The sequence below is a fragment of the Rhea americana genome, unplaced genomic scaffold, assembly GCF_003343005.1.
Source record: "Rhea americana isolate MKP2758 unplaced genomic scaffold, rheAme1 scaffold_12, whole genome shotgun sequence".
Taxonomy (NCBI): domain Eukaryota; kingdom Metazoa; phylum Chordata; class Aves; order Rheiformes; family Rheidae; genus Rhea; species Rhea americana.
Genome location: NW_028185261.1, coordinates 1,676,907 through 1,694,806, shown reverse-complemented (window position 1 = coordinate 1,694,806; position 17,900 = coordinate 1,676,907). Strand labels below are relative to the sequence as shown.

The following is a 17,900-nucleotide window of genomic DNA, read 5'->3' as shown; positions in this document are numbered from 1 at the left end:
CGCGGCGCGAGCGCGCTCCGCCCGCAGGCCCGCGGCACCCCCGAGAGAAAGGGGAGATGCGCAGCTTGCTGCGCCCGCCTGCTCGTCGACTCGGAAATACAGGGAGCATCTTATTACTGTACRTTGTTTCCTCTTGATACAAAATAAGTAAGCCCATCTAATGCAGAGTCGATGAACGAAAAAATAGGCACACGAAAAAGCATCTTGATGACAGAAYGCAAGCTCGGCTCACTACAGGTTCAAAAGAGATTAAGGGATCAAAACCAAGGAAACCTCAGATGCTCTGTGATTGCTAACGTATGTCTAGAAATAAAACAGAGTGAGTGTATATTTATGCAGTCTTAATAACTATAAATACATATTCCACTTTATTGACTATATATCCCAATTCCACTTTATTAACTATATATCCCAATATATTTCAATTTTATTTTTTCTGCATTCTTTCTCAAAAGAAGATAACACTAAAACAAACCAGGCATAAGGCATAAGCTTTACATCATTAAGATGTTTGAAAGGTAGAATCTAGACAGATGAAGACATTCTCAAAATGTAAATAAATGCATTGGTTTTGAAAAAGTACATGGGTTGGAGATACAGGAGAAATGCTGGCTCAAAAAGAAATGGAAAAAGGAGAATCAAGGGATAGAAAGTAAAAGTAAAAAAGAAGGAAAAGACGGACATACTAGGAAAAATGTGAGGAAAAAGAAGTTGAGTAAAAGACATCTTAAGTTGCTTCTCAAAAACATTTTGCTTCATCATGTGCTTGGACTAAGGACACATACCAAATTTATGCAGGTCAGATGATAATATGGAAACTCATCAGATCTCAGAAACTTCACTGCTTCAGCTTGTTGGCTTCCATCATACAATGTGGGAGAAATTTTGCAGCACTGCATATTTTCTCCAAAGCAAGCAGGCCGGATTCTAGAACAAAAGGACTGAATGGCATGAAAGAAACTTCTGGATTTGATCAAGATACAATCAGATCATACTGCAGTTTGGATTTTTTAATGGGAAAAACTAACTTGATACACTSTAGAGCTATATGAAAACACAGCAGGAAGACAGAGCTGACTAACTGGTATGGTGGCCAAACCCAGTGTACACACCAGAAAAGTTTGTACTCTCAGATCAAACTTCAGGTTATAATCATTTTTTATTTAGAGTCCACAAAAATCCCCAAGTTTTCAGGTCAGAAATATTAGCTTGATATTGGTTCTATTCTAGTTTGAGATGCCCAGGTTTCATAAGAAACCCTTTTCTTCCACCTGCATTCATATACTACCTGAGGAACCTCTCTTGCTAAACCCAGTTTTAAGGACTGGRGACTTTGGGCAGACTGGCTCTCTGCGTGTAACAGGTTTGGGGAAGAATACAACGGCTGTATTCCCAACAGTGAGGTGTCTGTTTCCTCATTGGTGGAAGGGATACATATGACTGAATAGCAGTTAAAACATTTAGAGATAGTTTTTAAACTTACCAAAACAGACCTTTCAAACCAGACATGAACATAACAAAACCATACTCATGGATGAAGACCATGTGTTCTGTTCACTGAACAAAGACTATTTCATGAATGAATACTCCACATTTTTAGTTTTTTCTCTATTTGAATACCATTTCTAGTTTTTTTTCTTTTAACTTAACTTTCTAAGGGATGGTTATCCATAAGTACTTCGCATCATTACAAACAATATAATAGAGGAAGTGATGGTAGCTCGAACTGACACAAATAAGCACGACTTTTATGAAATCAGTAGGARACAAAGAAAATGGGAAGAGGAAAAGCCAGGCCTTTTTCTAAACTCTCTCTCTTCTAACTGCCTGACCTTTACATCTGTGTAGCTTGCCAGATTCATGAAAATCCGTTGTTTGGGACCAGACATAACAAAAACTATTAATATAGGATGAAAGGCTTTTTCCAATGGAACTGATGCTTTCCCTTGAACAGAAGGGGAACAGATTTCAAACATAAACATCTCATGAACTAATTCCTTCATGCTAGCTAGCAACTAATCATGTCACTGGTCAGCCAAATAAATAAGCAATCTAACTGCAAAGATTTTAAGGAAGCATCATCTATTTTAACAAAATGTTTTAAAACTCCAGTTTGCCATGTAAGATCTAACATACAGATGAAAGGAAACCATGCTGCTTAATTAATCGCAATCTTAGTATAAATACAGGAGAAAAACAACAACCCCAATACTAACCAAAAATCCTACTGCAGGCACAAACAGCTTTATTACTTAATTACAAGAAAAATAAAAACTAGAGTTCACAAACCCTTGTTAGTGCTCCTAGTAGGGCTGCTTTAAGAAACAGTGTGAGCAAACCACTTTCCCCTTCCCCCTAGTCCCTGCAAGGCTTAGGTTCAGAGTCCAATCCCACTGAAAATAATGGCAGTTTTAGAGCGGCAGTCACAGCCATTGAAGACTGCTAGGCAGAAGGCCGGCCTTGAGAAACAATTCTGCCCTAGCACATTTATTCAGGTTTGATGCTGAGAAAAATCTTTCTCCTAAAGGAACAATGCTGCCAATAATGCAAACTTATATAAATAACTGCATAACAAGTTATCCGAATGTTGCACTCCTGCTGTTGAAGAATGGGTCTCATTTTCTCTAACGTGAAAGCTCTGGCAGTGTGCACATTGGTTTCAGTGATTTTGCCAGCATGGCAGAAGATGCTTTAGTTTAACGTGAATCAAACTCAAATACCTCAAAATCAAGCTAAGGAATCCCATATTTCTTTGTCWGTATGGCAGATCACAGATTTTAATATGGCATATAGGATTGCACTGCCTAACAGGCAAAGACCAATGACAGAAGGCAGTTAAGGAGCAGTAGCGGAGTGTGCTGTTGATTCAGCTCTTGGCAGAATTTTGACTTTCTCTTTTGCTTTAACCTGAAACCAGAGACTGCTCTTACTGAGCCACTGAGCTGTTGCAGAACCCAGCTCTCACATACCTCAGTTCTGTCTCCAGTCCTACGCATGCTCCACTTGTCTGCAGTGACAAATTCTGGCTCGTCCAAGTGCTTTGCTCCTGCACTGTTCAGCTCATGTCTGCAGGTTCTACTCCTAGTCCTTGGCACACAGAACATAGCTGGAGAGTAAGCTCAGTAAAAAACGTTGAAGCAGAACTGGAAGGTGTCAAAGGGGAACAGACAATGGCAGCTAATGACATTTCCACTAAATTAATTCTGGGTGGGGAAATGACGCTACTGCTCCTCAGCAGTCTGTAATGTTTACAATTTCCCYTGTGAGAACTGCAGTTCTCCAATTCATAAAGTTACTTCTTTATAAGTCCATGGTACTCACACATTTTATATGAAGATATTGTACATAAATAAGCTTTAGTGTACATTTCAGTTTCATGAACATTTTTCAAATCAAACAATAGATTTTAAACAAAAAGAGTTGCAAAAGAACTTAGGCACCAGAAATGGGACTATGATAAAATTTCTACATAAAAATACATAACTTTTACTTATCCCCTCAGATCTTTAGAATGTATAAATATTTCCATTTTCAGCAGTAAAGCTTAGTCATTTTGTAGAGTTAGTCCAAAGATCATCAGGCACATAAAAAAAGTACATTTTCTGAAATCTCACAAGCAATTCATAGTGCACATACAAAGGCAGATTAATACAATTGATCATGAATTATTCTGACATCGCTGTCCTTGACTCTTACTGTAGTATGAGTTCCTCACATCCTTTCAGATATCCAGAATACCTCTAAAAAATGGCAGTGTTGTTATTCCCAGTAGAGTCTTAAGTACAAAGAGAAAACGTGATATATTAAAAAAAGGTTTCTAACAATWAAGAAGATTAAAGATTCACCCAAGATCAGAGAGGTGTTTTAGAGAGGGGGCAGGGACTTGACCAATGTTTCATGTCAGTCATAAAAAAAAAAATCTTAATTGGAGGGTAAGAGTAATGTTATCTCTAAAGTAACCGTTCTTACTTCTTGATCTATGAACGGAGTTTTCTGCTTTATGTAAGAATTAAATATGTATTTCTGGAAATTATGACTTACTAACCACGAGTTTACTTCAGTAACAACGATAAGCTCAATGACCTCAGCAAATATATTTAAAATCATGGTAAATATCCATAACAATGTACACAAGATATAAATGTTATGTTGCTTTACACACTTACAACTTGAACATTCTCTTTATGGTCTCGGTGGGTTAATTCTGATGTCACGCTCATTTTACAGTAACACAGTTCTATGCACTTTAATGGAGTTACTTCTAGCTTGCATGACCTAAAAGAAATCCAATTATAAACAAACTCAATGACTATTTCTTCTTCTTAGTCAGAGTCCTTTCTCTAAATCTAAAATTGAAATAATCCCACTTGACAAGTGATTATTTTTTGACGAGCATTATACTTTTCTTTAGAACAAAACCAGGTTTCAGAAAAGAATAATGAGGTAAAAAAGTAAAATTGAATCCTGCCTACTTTTTGATCATCGAGTTATCCACCCACACAGTCTGTTCTGTCCTGTTTCAGCTCTGGTATGTATGTACAGTTAAATTGYATTTTAACAGCCTTTACCAAAGTAAAGGGTAATGTTTATTAAAATGAATGAGGAATACATAATAAAAATATAAGCAACTTAGTAACATATAATCAAAATAATCAGTACAGTAAATATATATAAATGGTATACACTTAAGGCTTTCATGCACAGATGAGTAGCAGGATACTTCACACTTCTATAAAAATCAGTTATATTCTTTCAGTGATGATTTCATCTCCCATAACTTTTACTGATTGTTTCTTTCTTTTCTTCTTGATTTTTATTATTCTTCTTTCACCTTTTTTTTTAATGAATCCTAAAGGTAAAATGAAGAAAGCAAGTTTAGATGCTGTATGACTAACATACCCAAGATTATCTGAAATAAGGAAGACACAAGTCTTATTTTCAAAGAACATTCTTAAAATAAGAAAAAAAGAACATTGTCTTACCTAAAGTCTTCATATGCCTGACCTGGTTGTCTTACTTCTGTTCTTCTACGGAGTCTTTTACTGACCATCCTTTTCTCTTTAGCTCTGTCTCTGCTCTGATTACCATTCACACTTTTCCAAAACTCTACTGTATTTTAGCAGGCCAATAGTGATTTTCAAAAGTTGCAAGAATGTTTCAGCCCCTACCCTGCATAACGCTTACCTCATGTAAACATAAAGCCTACAGCAATATCAGAAGCCATACCTTTCTTGCAGATGCTCAAACATGATTTTCTGGAGGTGAAATTATTTTCATTCCCACCACAACCACTGTAGTTAAATGGGCGACATCTTCCTGTTGAGTAGTTGTAGAAAAATCGTCTCTCTTTGGCTCTACAGAGTCCTCTGTCCATAGGGGTCATGCATAAAGAAGGGATTGGGGGTGGTTCTAGGCATATCAAGAAAAACAAGGTTAGAGACAATACTGCAGTATACCACTTATTTCAGTACTGCAAATAGTTTACTGAATATGTGAAGTATGCACAATGGATATGCAAAAATACAAAAACATTTCTGTAATGACAATATTATATGTGAGAATTGAAGCTCACAGAGCTTCAAAATTTATATGAAATTTAATGGCAAATTTAATTCTGTCCGCTTGCAAATCTACAATACTTTACATAAGCTTCTGTCATTTTATGACTACAAAAAAACACTGGAGCAAATATCCTTGCTTTGAAGTCCAAGAGCCAATGAAAGCTTACCTGAAAGCAGGATTTGTTTCCTACATATTTACTGATAAAATTGTTAGTTCTGTAGTAGGAAATAGTATCAGAATTTATTTAGAGAAGTTTTAAGTGAATACTTTGTAAAAAAGGAAAAGAAATTAAACCTAAACAGCTTTAAAAATATGGTAAATATTTATGATAGTTAATGAAGTGATTTTTCCTAGTTGCTTTAGGCATTTTGAAATCAGATAAGAAGATGAGAGCAATCAGTATTTCCAATGTAGTATTCAGTACCTTAATGTAGGTCTTTTTGTACSAATATAGAAAGCTTGACCTACATTTATTACTAGAAGTTGTGCTATTGGAAAACTCTGAGCAATTAGCATGAGAAAGCTTGTAGCTGGCAGCTTAACAAAAGATCAAAGTTGAAGAGTAAGTGCACAAAGCATTTGAGGTGTTGTTGCTCTAGTGCTGCTGTGAGGTTTTCACAGTTCCAAGGTGATGGTGATGTTTTGTTACTTCAGTGCTGTTGCAAGTGAAAGTGTGAGAACCGAAATACTGGAAGATGAACCTGAGTTATCCAAACTATCTGAGCACTGGAACAAGTTCAAGAAGCTCATCCATGCCAAAACTCCAAAACCTGCAGAAATCCCATATCTATTGCTCTGGAGTGACTCATGCTGACTCCATACGTAGAATTAGAACTGACTTATTTGCTGTATGTATACATATTGTAACAGCTCAAAAAGGATTGCCTGCTAAATATAATAACGTGGTGAAAAAGTGTGAAGAATTGCTGTGAAAGAAATAGAACAGTGATTTGTGGAAAAATAAGACAGCAAAATAAAATTATTAATATATTTGGAGCCCTATTAGCAACATTATACTATTCAAAAAGAATCCTAAAAATGCAAAAACTAAGTCATGAATTGATATTTCAAAACAAATTAAGTGATTTTCAGGTTATAAAATAAGCACTAATTATTTTTTATATGATATTAAATAAGGAGGTTTACTCTCTATCCAGAGTAAGTGCCCACAATGTGATACAATGTATATTAAATCCACTGGTTTTTTTACTATACCAGCTGGAACTAACTACTCTTGTGTCTGGAACTAACTTAACCTAGACCCTGGGTGGAGAAGATGTTAGCCTTCAAAGTACGTGTTCASCAACATTAAAGGAAAATATACTTACCTAATTTAACCTCAGAATTTGTAAACCTAAAAAGAACAAAATAAAAAGGCTTGCCAGTGGTGAAAGAGGCAAATGGCATGGGTTTGCTAACTATTTAGTAGAATTTAAATATATATTTTGTAATATAAATTACTTATCTGGTATGTAGATTTTCCAGAGAGACTCCAGAGTCCCCTCATGAAGTTTTCACATTGACAGTATGCCTTAGGAGGCAGTGATGTGATTACTGATGAATAAGGACTACCTATGTACTACATATATACATCTTCCTAAAAATTAGGTTGCTCTTTGTCTAGGTCATTAATAAGGTAAGTGCCCCACACACCAAGACACTATTTCTGTTAATCTTTGTCAGATTTAAAATATCTATATATTCTTTATATTCACAGAAGCAGCCAGCCCATGAAGAAAATCTCTTATTTTTGCCATTAAGCAGCCATTTTYCCAACAAAACTCTGTATTAAAATAAAAAAGAAACAAGATTTATCATAATTTCCTGTCTGCTGAGGATTGTAAAAATTACAAATTCATTTTAATATACTGATCACTAAAAGACTTGCTAAATTGAAGCTACTGTAAACATAAAATATGTACTATGTAGTGCCCAGCCCACCATTTTCATTGGCAGGACTGTCTATAAACCTGTGAGTAAATATGCTAACACATGCACTGGGTGCTTACATACTCATCAGACCCAAATGAATTTTCTCTGCTCAGCCCCAGCTCCTACCAATGTACTTAAGCATATAATGTTACAGTAATTTTAGATAATACACCTGTTTCTCAGTTTCTCTGTCAAATGTTTTGGTTTTACAAACTCGTTTTTTGGGGAGTTTTTGAAGTGTTTTATCTCCTACTAATTCTATGAAAAAAAAATTTAAAGAAATAAACAAATCCTACCACCCACAAAACTACATAGACAGGAAGGGCTATGAACCAAGAACAGTAAAACAGTAAAAGAAAAAAAAAAAAAAGAAAAGAAAGAAAGATCATACACACCACATTACCATTTTATCCTAATCTAATCACTACAGGTCTATGAATTAATTACAAGTGCTAACTTTACTAAGAAAGTATTTCAAACAGATCTTTTTTTTTTCATTTCACCTTTTTCTCAACTTAGATCACATTACATAACTCACTACATTACATAAATCATTACATGTTAACATCAATTGGAGCAAATGAATCCCCAAATTAATACATGTAAAGAAATGCTTTCCAACTTATTTTGTATATTCGCCCATCCCCTGGCGCTCTGCTTTGATGCAACTTCTACAGAAATTAAGCATGTATTTACACTGACAGCAACAGGCCTTAATATGCTGGCTTCGCTCCTTGTGTGCATGCTATTCTTTTTATTCATATATCTAATTTTAAACAGACAAGCTCATAAACTTGGATTTGTCACGTATATTATTTGCCAAAAAATATGTGATAWAACTCAGCTCATGAACAGGCATGGGGAAAAAAAAAACAATTCCTATAAACAAAGGACAAAAGAAAGCTTCCAAGTTAATTGGTTAAAGATTTTCCAAGTGAAAAGTTTTCTTTCAGAAAATGTTGATACAGTGAAATACAAAGCGTTCCTGAGAAACATGCCAGTATTATCAAAACTTCTCAGGGAGGCCTTAAAAACACATCTCAGGTGGAGCTTGGGAACTGGAATTCTCATCTCTAGCTCTGCAGGAGCTTTTCAGATTGCCTTTTACAACAGTGAAAGACAGTGCAGATCTTTCTGTTACTACTTTTCCTTAACAGTGCAGACATTTGGACTGGTTTTGTTTTAGTGAGAGAATAAGAGCCAAAACTGCAACATTTATTTTTTTTTTTCTGAAAAATTAGATCAACTACTCATACGAAATACGGGGCAGATATAAAAACGCAACTGTCCATCTTGCCCTTCATTGCTACCTAACCAACCTTTAAATGTGTATGGTTTCGTATTAATTCTTATAATATATCCTCCTCTTGAATGCCCTCTGTAGCGTGAACAGATGACATGAACATACTTCAGAATCTCTGATACATGGATATTCACATTTATTTTATAGACTTACATTTATCAAAAACAATCCCAACCCTGCATTGCAACAATAAACATTCTCCCTTTCACTTAGCTGGGTTTGAGACGTGATAATGAACCGTTAATTGATCACAGTACAAAAGAAGTTCAAAATGATCTTTGTGAGCTAGATAAGTCACAATTCTTACTGCATTCTCTATTTTTAGACACAAGAGTGAGACATTCACAAAGCTTTCAGATTTACTGCAAGATTTTTGATGTATGCAGACTTCAGTTTCTCATTTCTGGTTGCAGCAAAGAATAAAATAAAAGAATTTCCAGTAGACAAGCTGTTACAAAAACAGTCATCTGCACTTAACAGTTCTCTATAGGTACAAAGTGGTGCAAATTCATTATTTCAAATACTGTTTTGTCAATTTATATCAGCAAAAGATCTGGCCCTGAATTTGAGAAGTATTAACAGGAACACAGTCTACATGCCATTCCATTCTCACTGAGTCAAAAATTGACTTTTCATCCTGCATCCTGTTTATGTTTCACAAGTCAAATGTGGTGTATAGCACTGGTAATTTCCCAGCACAGATCACCAAATATCAAGGTTTGATATTTACCATCACTTTCTCTAACTTCCCCAAAATTAAAGTTTAGATCTTGCAGAAAAATCAGGTCAGAACAGTCTTCATTCTCTGCAGGATGTTCATTGCTGTGTAACAGTACTAGAACTTCCACGTTATAGGCAGAAAGAAGTTAGTTCTATTTGGCCATGGAGAAATTTAATTTTCTGAAGATCAAGAACTTTATTGGAAATCTATTAATCTGATATCCCTACAGGGTTATACATACAATCTGCACTTTTTCTTGAAAACAAGATGAAATAGCATTTTAATTGCAAGATAAGGTATTCTATAAGGGATGACAACTTGCAATTTTTTGATTTATTTTAAAAAAGGAAAACACACAGGCTGATATACACATAGAAAGATCTTAAGGCAGCAGACCAACTACTTTGCCTGTGTTTGAGAAGATGGGATTCAGCCATTTCATCCTGACCATGAGGTATGCACAGCTCTCACTGACGGTTATGGGAGGTCACAGTGCACATTTGTGTGAGCTGCACCRCCTTGCAACATCAGTTTACCTCCTAGTAACAGCAGGAGCGGAAGCTGTTCTCCATAGCTCTCCRGAGAACATCCATTGTTTGTGCTGGCCCTACTCTCTCTTCTCCCTGAAATGGGATGGGAGAAAGCCAAGGATCTTGGCCCACCCCCGCAGCCTGAAAGGTCCAGGTTGATTAACAAAATGGCAGTAAGTGACTGCATAGGGACAGATGGCTGCAGGACAGACAAAGGTTATATACTCCTGCACTTCTGTGGGGAGGAAAGTGAGGAATCTTTAGGAAAGTGAGTAAGTGAGGAATCTTGGTCCTTCCAAGGCCATGTTTCTTTCCTGAGCCATTCAACTATACTGACTCCATACACCATCAGTACCCCAGCTTTTCTCCTGCCAACCTCCCAGCTTTCTCTCCTTCTCTTACCTTTACCTCTCCTCAAAATCTCCTCTGCCAGAAAATTCAGTAATGTTGATATCACCAAGAACCCTTCATTTTTGGTTTCCTCTGAGAAAATACAGTGAAACACGTCCTTTTGCTTGTATAGGTTAGTTATGTTGGGGCTTTGGGGGTTCATACTATGAGAAAATACCCTTAATGAATGTATATGCTATTAGGTCCTTACACTTATTACCAGGCCTTAAATCATGCAAATGTTTTCAGTAAAATGAGCTTCCAAAAGCTTTACTGTTCTAGACTAAGGTATTTTAATAACAGAGTGTATTGGTGCTTCGTATGTTGCAAAAAAATACCCAACTGTCACAGAAACTTACCTCAACCCAAAAGTGCCTGTGATCACAATGCATGCAAAAAACAGAATACAACACACATTCAAGCTTCATTAAACATATCTAAGTAAAGAGCACAGAAACATAGTCCCGTATCTCCTCATCTTATAGATCACATAAAAGACAAAAACCTTAATGAATCTGTAAGCCATCACTCAATCCCCAAAAGTAAAAGCAAGTGTAAATGCAAAAAAACAACAGAAATACTTGGTAGGAACGCTCAGTCTTTTTCCAACTGTTTCTTGTGTCCTCTTGGACAACTGTGGATCATAAAAATGACATGCCTCAAATTCAATCACCATTAATAGTGTCAGCAAATACCAGCAGTCTATAGTGTACAGCCCCCAGCTACAGAAACTGTTAAAACCTAGTCTCTGAAATAATGGTCCAGATTCTCATTTGCACTATACCAAACATCAATGTAAAAACACCTTGAAGTAGACCCAAAAGTAATTTGCACTCACTTTAGTTATAATCATTTTTAGAACTGAGTTTAATGTGACCTTAGTGAAAATAATAATTTAGTATGGCAAACGCATTGCGCCATATTCCATAACCCAAATATGGTCCTATCTTAATGGGTGAAAGGAGTTTTAAATCAGCTGCCAATCAGAAGACCAGAAAATATTATTTTGACTAAAAGAACTAAGTGCTACTGCTTGGGTCTTTGTTTTTGGTCTCTAAGTCTTTGTATGCATCAACACTTCAGGAAGTGCACAYGTTCAGAGGAGGACCAGATTTGGTCATCCTTCACTTTGCTATATCCACAGAAGATGGATGAGAAGTGATGTATTATTTTGTCATGACTTCTTCTGCTGTTGAAGATCTTTGATACAGACAGAAAGCTGTTCCTTAGTTGCATATATTGGATATATTGAAACGTAGGTGGAAATGGAAAAGCAAAGCAGTGCCTGCATTTAATAGACTGAAAGCTAGAACTGCAAAAGCAAATACTCACCAAAAAAACTGGGAATCTGGTCACGTTCTTCCTCTGGGAAACTACCATTAACAATGTTGGACTGCTCTTCATTTGGAGCAGTTGGTAATAAATTTACTAAAAGAAAAATAAAGGGAGGGGGGTAAAATAAATGATGGAATATCAACATGCAGTTAAACTCTGAAAATAACCTTTGATTGGTATCCATTTATCCTGCTCCATGCTGTTGTTAATACTATGACAAGGCAACTTTGATTCAGGTCCCAAAGGCATACGAAACTGATTACGCAACTTTATGGATTTCTTTTATTATGCTTTTTATTATACTTTATTATACAACTTTAGACTGAATTTCTTTTTATTCCTTAATTTCACTGATGTAAGATTTAAATTGAAAATAATTTGGTAAGCTTATTAYTATACTACTAAGAAACAAAGCTTACTATTATATTACTAAGAAACATTCTAGCCTTTGCAACTACAAATCTCTTTCAAAACATATATCATTACTGACAACCAAATAGCTATGAAACTGATTTAATGTTACTGGCTATGCTACGCTTATATATTTCAATTAAGATATATATCCTCAAGCACACTGCAAGATAAGTGAACTAGATGAGAAGTCCTTGCACTTAAAAAAGATGGTAACGATAAACAGAAAAAGCTAATTCTTACCAAAAATTCCAGGAAACTTGTTGGGTTCTTCTTCTGGGGAACTACTGTTCACAGTGTTTGGATGATCTTTAGTTGGAGCAATAGGCAATAAATTTGCTGAAAGAAAATGAAAACAATGATGAAAAAACAAGAAAAACAATCAGTATCGATGTTTTAGTATCTCTAAAGTAGTAACTTTGACCTAACTTTGACCCATAACAGCAATGATCCCAAACCACCTCCCTCTTCTTGTTGGATATTAACACAAATTTACAAGGAGGTGTTGTTCTAGATTAAAGTTAGAAAAAAAAAWTTGAAAATTTCAATCCAGGAGGTGAAAKTGGAGTCAGAGCCTAGGAAAAATGCTTCAGAAAAGGTAGGGGAAAAGCGTATGGCTTTRTATATTTATCTTTTAAAAGTTCTTAAAAAAGGAACTATAGTAGATCTGTCTTAATCTAAATTTGAATTAATTAAGTCCCCCTCACCAAAAAGAGATTATGAAACAGTTCTGGAAAAAGGTCCACGAGAGATGACAAAAGTGTCTGGATCCTTAGATGGGAAAATGTATTTGTGCTAGTACTTTGAGAAGTGGAGAGGTGTTACAAAGGTCACTTGTATTCTGAAATACAACAACTCATAAGAACTCATAGTAGGAGGAAGCCGAAGGATGATCCAAGGTCAGTCTAAATGCCTGTTTCATAGCCTAAGCTGCCTGGCTAAATCATCCAGAAGTGAAGGAAGTGATTTTTTTTTCATTCCCCAGGTTATGATCCTTTGGTGGGAAGCCAGCAACACACAGTAAGGAAACAGTAAAACAGAAAAATAGTAAGAACAAAAGTTCCTATGTTGGAACTTCTTTTAACTGTGGGAACTAGTTTGAAAGGAATACAGTCAGATGTATGGGAAAGTGTGTGTCTGTGTGCGTATATGTATATATGTATGTATACATACATACACACTTTTTTTGACATTAWAAAGCCAAGAGGCTGGCATATCTTAGCTAAATTATTAAGCCTTGTGTGGCTGCAACCAGAATAGGTCCATTTCTTCATTCCCTGTTATTATACTCTCTACCGCTGTAAAGACTCTGTCTTCTTCAGCGTAGCTCCGCATATTTTCATAATATATTTCAAAAAAAAAATTCATGAGACTTCTATCCTAGAGAGTTGTGTTTATAATATTTATCCCCTCTTGATACGTTTAATGGAGAAATGTATGATGCCTCAAGCTATGAGGAAACTCATTGTGGAACAAATCCCTTCTTTGGTTGAAAACGATGTCACTTCAATAGTTTCATCTGTCTATTATTTCTAACATTGTCTTTCAAATAATATATCATACATTTTTCTTTCAAATTAAATATATGAAATACTATGAAAATTTATGAAAATTAATATTGTGTGTTTTCATACACAGGTTAAATACATGCTTTGCAGAGATTTGTAGGATTAAAATATATGCAGATTATTGGCATGAAAAAGGTAAAAAATGTAGTTCTGTGATATTCATTAAAACTAATAATGTATGCCAGTTTTATAAATTGTTTCCTTTTTACTTTATATTTTCTTTCTTATTTTAATATAAGAATGTGTTAATTTCAGGTATAAATTACTGCAGTGTCTAGGTCCATTAAGTTGCCTTTCTTYCTTTGCCAAACACCTTAAAAACAGAGTGGTTTTTTATACAAGAATAAAGCTGAGAAAAATAAGAACAACAACTTACAGCTGCTTTGGCAGGTAGCCTGGCATTCTTCCAAATTCTTAAAGTTGTTCTGGTTTCCTAGGCACCCACCATACTTGAATATTTCACATATCTTTGTCTCTTTGTTATAGAAATACCTGGAAAAATAGCCTCGGCAGATTCCAGGGTCTTTCTCATGAAAACAGAAGTTGGGCTTTTCTACAAACAACAGCAAATGATGAACAGTCAGGGGAGAAAAAAAAACCCAAACATTCTGAGACAACTGAACTGAAAGAATTTTATAAAATAAACCTGTAACTTTGGACTAAAGACTGCTGCTTTATTGTACTGCTTTTGTTCTAGCTATAAAATTGTGCTGGAACATTAGAGGGACATTTTTATGCTTTTTCTTTTCTTTTCAAACAGACAGGATCCAGTAAATCACATCCTGGAAAATGAGGACTGGTAACTTCTCTAAGCGTCCCCCTACACCGAAGCTCTAGGGAGATGAACACTAGTTTCTGCTCTGTAGAAGTTTTTACAAATTCTTCCCATTCGTGTACTTATTTTAGTCAATGTTAGTATGAGTTATATAGAAAGAAATTTTAAAATAGAAGGAAAAGGAAATAGTTTTTTAAAAAAGGAACACACACACACAAAAAAAATCCAACAACGCATTTTGTCTGTGGCAGTCCACTGCTAAAAAAAAAGGGATACAGGAAACTGGGAGGCAGAGCAGCTATTCTAAGCACTATTTTTCAGTCTCAGTTCCTAGTTTGCAATCTGTAACTACTCTATCAATCAATAAAAAGTYAGTAAATTAATATAACATAATACGATTAAATATCAAGACATGATATCATGACTTCTGGCAGTAAAGAAAAATATACAGCAAAGCTATAATCCCCAAATGTTGATTTTTCATCGTATTTAATTTTTTTCTCTAAACTGTATTTTCAAAACAAAAATATACAAAAAATAATGAAATAGATCTGGAAGTATTCTCAAATTCTTGCTGCTATATACTTTGAAATACGATTCTTGATTGACCTGATTTGCAGAGGAAAGTGTGTTCAGCCATCATATATGACAATGRTATCAGACATGACACATAGAGAACTTTTATAAATGAAACTTAATAGAATACTGAGATTTAAAAAATGTTATTAATATGGCAGAAGGCWGCCATAATAATATAAATGACCGTAGAACAATTAGTTTGAAGTCCCTAACATTTTTTGAAGTGGACTATGGATTTGTAAAGAAGTCGCACCCTATTCTACATATTTTYAGCCACATAGCTTTCAAAATCATTGCTATAACAATAACATTACTAAATTCAATTATCTCTTTTATTTGTATAAAGCATTATAATAGTTCATAATTACAGTTTTCTCAAGAAATGTTGTCAATATCTTGTATTTCAATTGTTACAAAGCTTCGTGAACTGAGTGAAAGGATGGAAACAYTGGCAAACAGAGAAAAAAGAGCTGACTTCTGAAGAAATATATTTAAGTTTGTATTTGGTGAACTCTGGCTATCACCATATGGGCCAGTACAGTTGAGTCCCAAATATGGAAGGAGGTAGGCTGGGGTAAGTCACCACAAGATCTACCCTAAGTATCAAACTTAAATATCCATATCAGCTACATAAGTTACCTTAAAAGATAACAGTGTTTCACACAAATGATCTCAGTGCTTAAGTTAGGAGYCGACTACTTTCGACTGGCTACTTAGGAAGCCTGTGCATCTGGCATTTAAATTACTGTGAACAGCTGGCCCCATTCAGGAGTTTCAACAGCAGAACTTGCAGCCTTGTTTAGTGCATAATTAGAGCATCTACCATGGCCCTCTTAGCTTCTGCAGAGGCAATACTAAAACAGTTCTGTTTCAGTAAAAATAGGAAAAGTCATTCTAACAGTGAACTGAGTATTTAGATGATTCTCAAAACACTTTATAAAAAGTTCCATATCATTGTTAATCACATAATGCTTAAATCCCTGCAGAATCCTTTTTCTCATTAGCGAAGAAAGAGAATGAAAGAGCCACACTGTGCTTACTTTTGAGAGAACAAATTGCAGCTACTATGTTTGGTAATTACAATTGTCCCCATAGTCTTTGATGAATATATAAGATGATGTTTAGGAATAACATTTCACTTTAGTCTGACATTACTGTTTTTATTAGGAGATAGTCTGAAACAATACATAAATGATCTACCAAAAAAAAAGTTAATCTCCTTATCACTGAATAAGAGAGTTTCAGATAACTATGTAAGCATAATTACCTTTCTTAATTTTTGCTAACATCATCTTCAGAGGGAATTCTGTAATATAAATAAAAAGAAAAATATTTATCAGAGAGGGAAATTCTCACTTGCATGTGATACCAAGGAACGTAGCAGTGACTATGAATGCTGAGGAGGAGAAATACCTCATTTCCCTCCCTTCTTCTCTTTATTAGAGGAGCACAAACATTGTTCTACCAGAGGACTCAAATATCAATTCTCTGGTATGAAAAGATCTGCTATATTTGAAATTTGAAGATACAGAAAGTATTGTATGAAATTATGCCCTTATTGAATTGAACAGGGAAATTCCTCTTCATCTTACTGGAAGCAAAATGCTATACAATATAACCTTACTCCTCAAAATAGGTTTAAATCAGCAGCCTTACTTAACCAACTGCTACTCCTTGTAGCTACTGATACTGCTTATAGCTTTGGAGTTGATCTAGTTAGCAATGAAGATAAGTTTCAGAAGAGGCTGTGCTATCTAATTCCCTCTACTATGTCATGTAGTGTTAGAGTAAAGTGTTTATTATGCTGTCTATGATATTAAAGCACATTGTCTAGAGGGTACTATAAACAGAAAACCTGTTTGCACTTTTTTTTCAGTGCATCATCAGTGGGGTGAAGTTGCTGTTGGTATCTTTAATGTAGAGCCTAGGTTTTATTGTACTTGCTCAAGAAGTCCAATATCTGAATTTAACCTCACATTCCTTTTCAGGGATTGAAACCACACGTCCATCCCCTTCTAGGAGACCACTTAATCATGAAGTTACAAAGGAGTCCAACTGGACACTGTTAAAGCTTGGCTAACGTACAATAAGCATTGCAAATCTTTCAGGGTCARAAAAAAGAAAGAGATGGACAAGGACAGATCATACTTTTTCCATTACAAGGTGTAGATTCAAGCCATGGTACAGAATCAACCTCTCTTCAGAGGCATATGAGATAGTAACTTTTGTACCTTACCATGCAATCATAGTAGTTACACTGCTTTACATTCYTTTCTTTGAACTTGGATTTTTCTTAATGGCATTACAAAATGCTTGTTCTTTTAAAACTCTCTCCTGTGCTCTCTCCCCACTAACGTTCTGCATCTGAGAGAAGGACAAAGTGATACAGCCAATGCTTCACTTGCAGCTGTCTGCTAGAAAGCAAAGGCAGTTCAAATTTGCAAGCTTGGGGCTCCATCAGTCAATTAAACATAATCTAATGAACCAATATGTTCATTATGGCCTGACCTTGGCATTATCTCTACTTAGCTACACTGCCCTCCTTTTAGAAGATAGCAGTTCCCTGTAATACCAGTGGTAGAAGCAGATTAGAGCTACTTTGTACTGCTGATGGCTCATCTTGCTTCAGTGGATACACTTCTTCCAGAGATCTGCTCGCATAGTCTCAGTATAACCTGTCATCTAGCCTTCCTGAAACATGAAATGAAAGGGAATTCAAAAGGAAGTGTAGATTCTTGTCAGAATTTCAGTAACATTAAGACTCTCACAGCATATTTCCCAAAGGAAGGTCTCT

General features: G+C 35.4%; 1 protein-coding gene across 10 annotated transcripts in view; it reads right to left on the bottom strand.

Moving 5' to 3' along the window:
- Window positions 1-4,079: 4,079 nt before the first annotated feature.
- Window positions 4,080-17,900, bottom strand: part of TFPI (tissue factor pathway inhibitor) — a 91,542-nt gene continuing 77,721 nt past the window's right edge. For all 10 annotated transcript variants that reach the window (XM_085321747.1, XM_085321779.1, XM_085321756.1 and 7 more), the window contains 6 exons: window positions 16,374-16,412; window positions 14,129-14,305; window positions 12,428-12,523; window positions 11,771-11,866; window positions 5,227-5,409; window positions 4,080-4,849 (listed from right to left, as the gene is read on the bottom strand). In XM_085321747.1, the coding sequence (XP_085177873.1) occupies window positions 4,743-4,849; window positions 5,227-5,409; window positions 11,771-11,866; window positions 12,428-12,523; window positions 14,129-14,305; window positions 16,374-16,412 (698 nt within the window). In that variant the 3' untranslated portion in view covers window positions 4,080-4,742. The remainder of the gene's footprint in view (window positions 4,850-5,226; window positions 5,410-11,770; window positions 11,867-12,427; window positions 12,524-14,128; window positions 14,306-16,373; window positions 16,413-17,900) is intronic.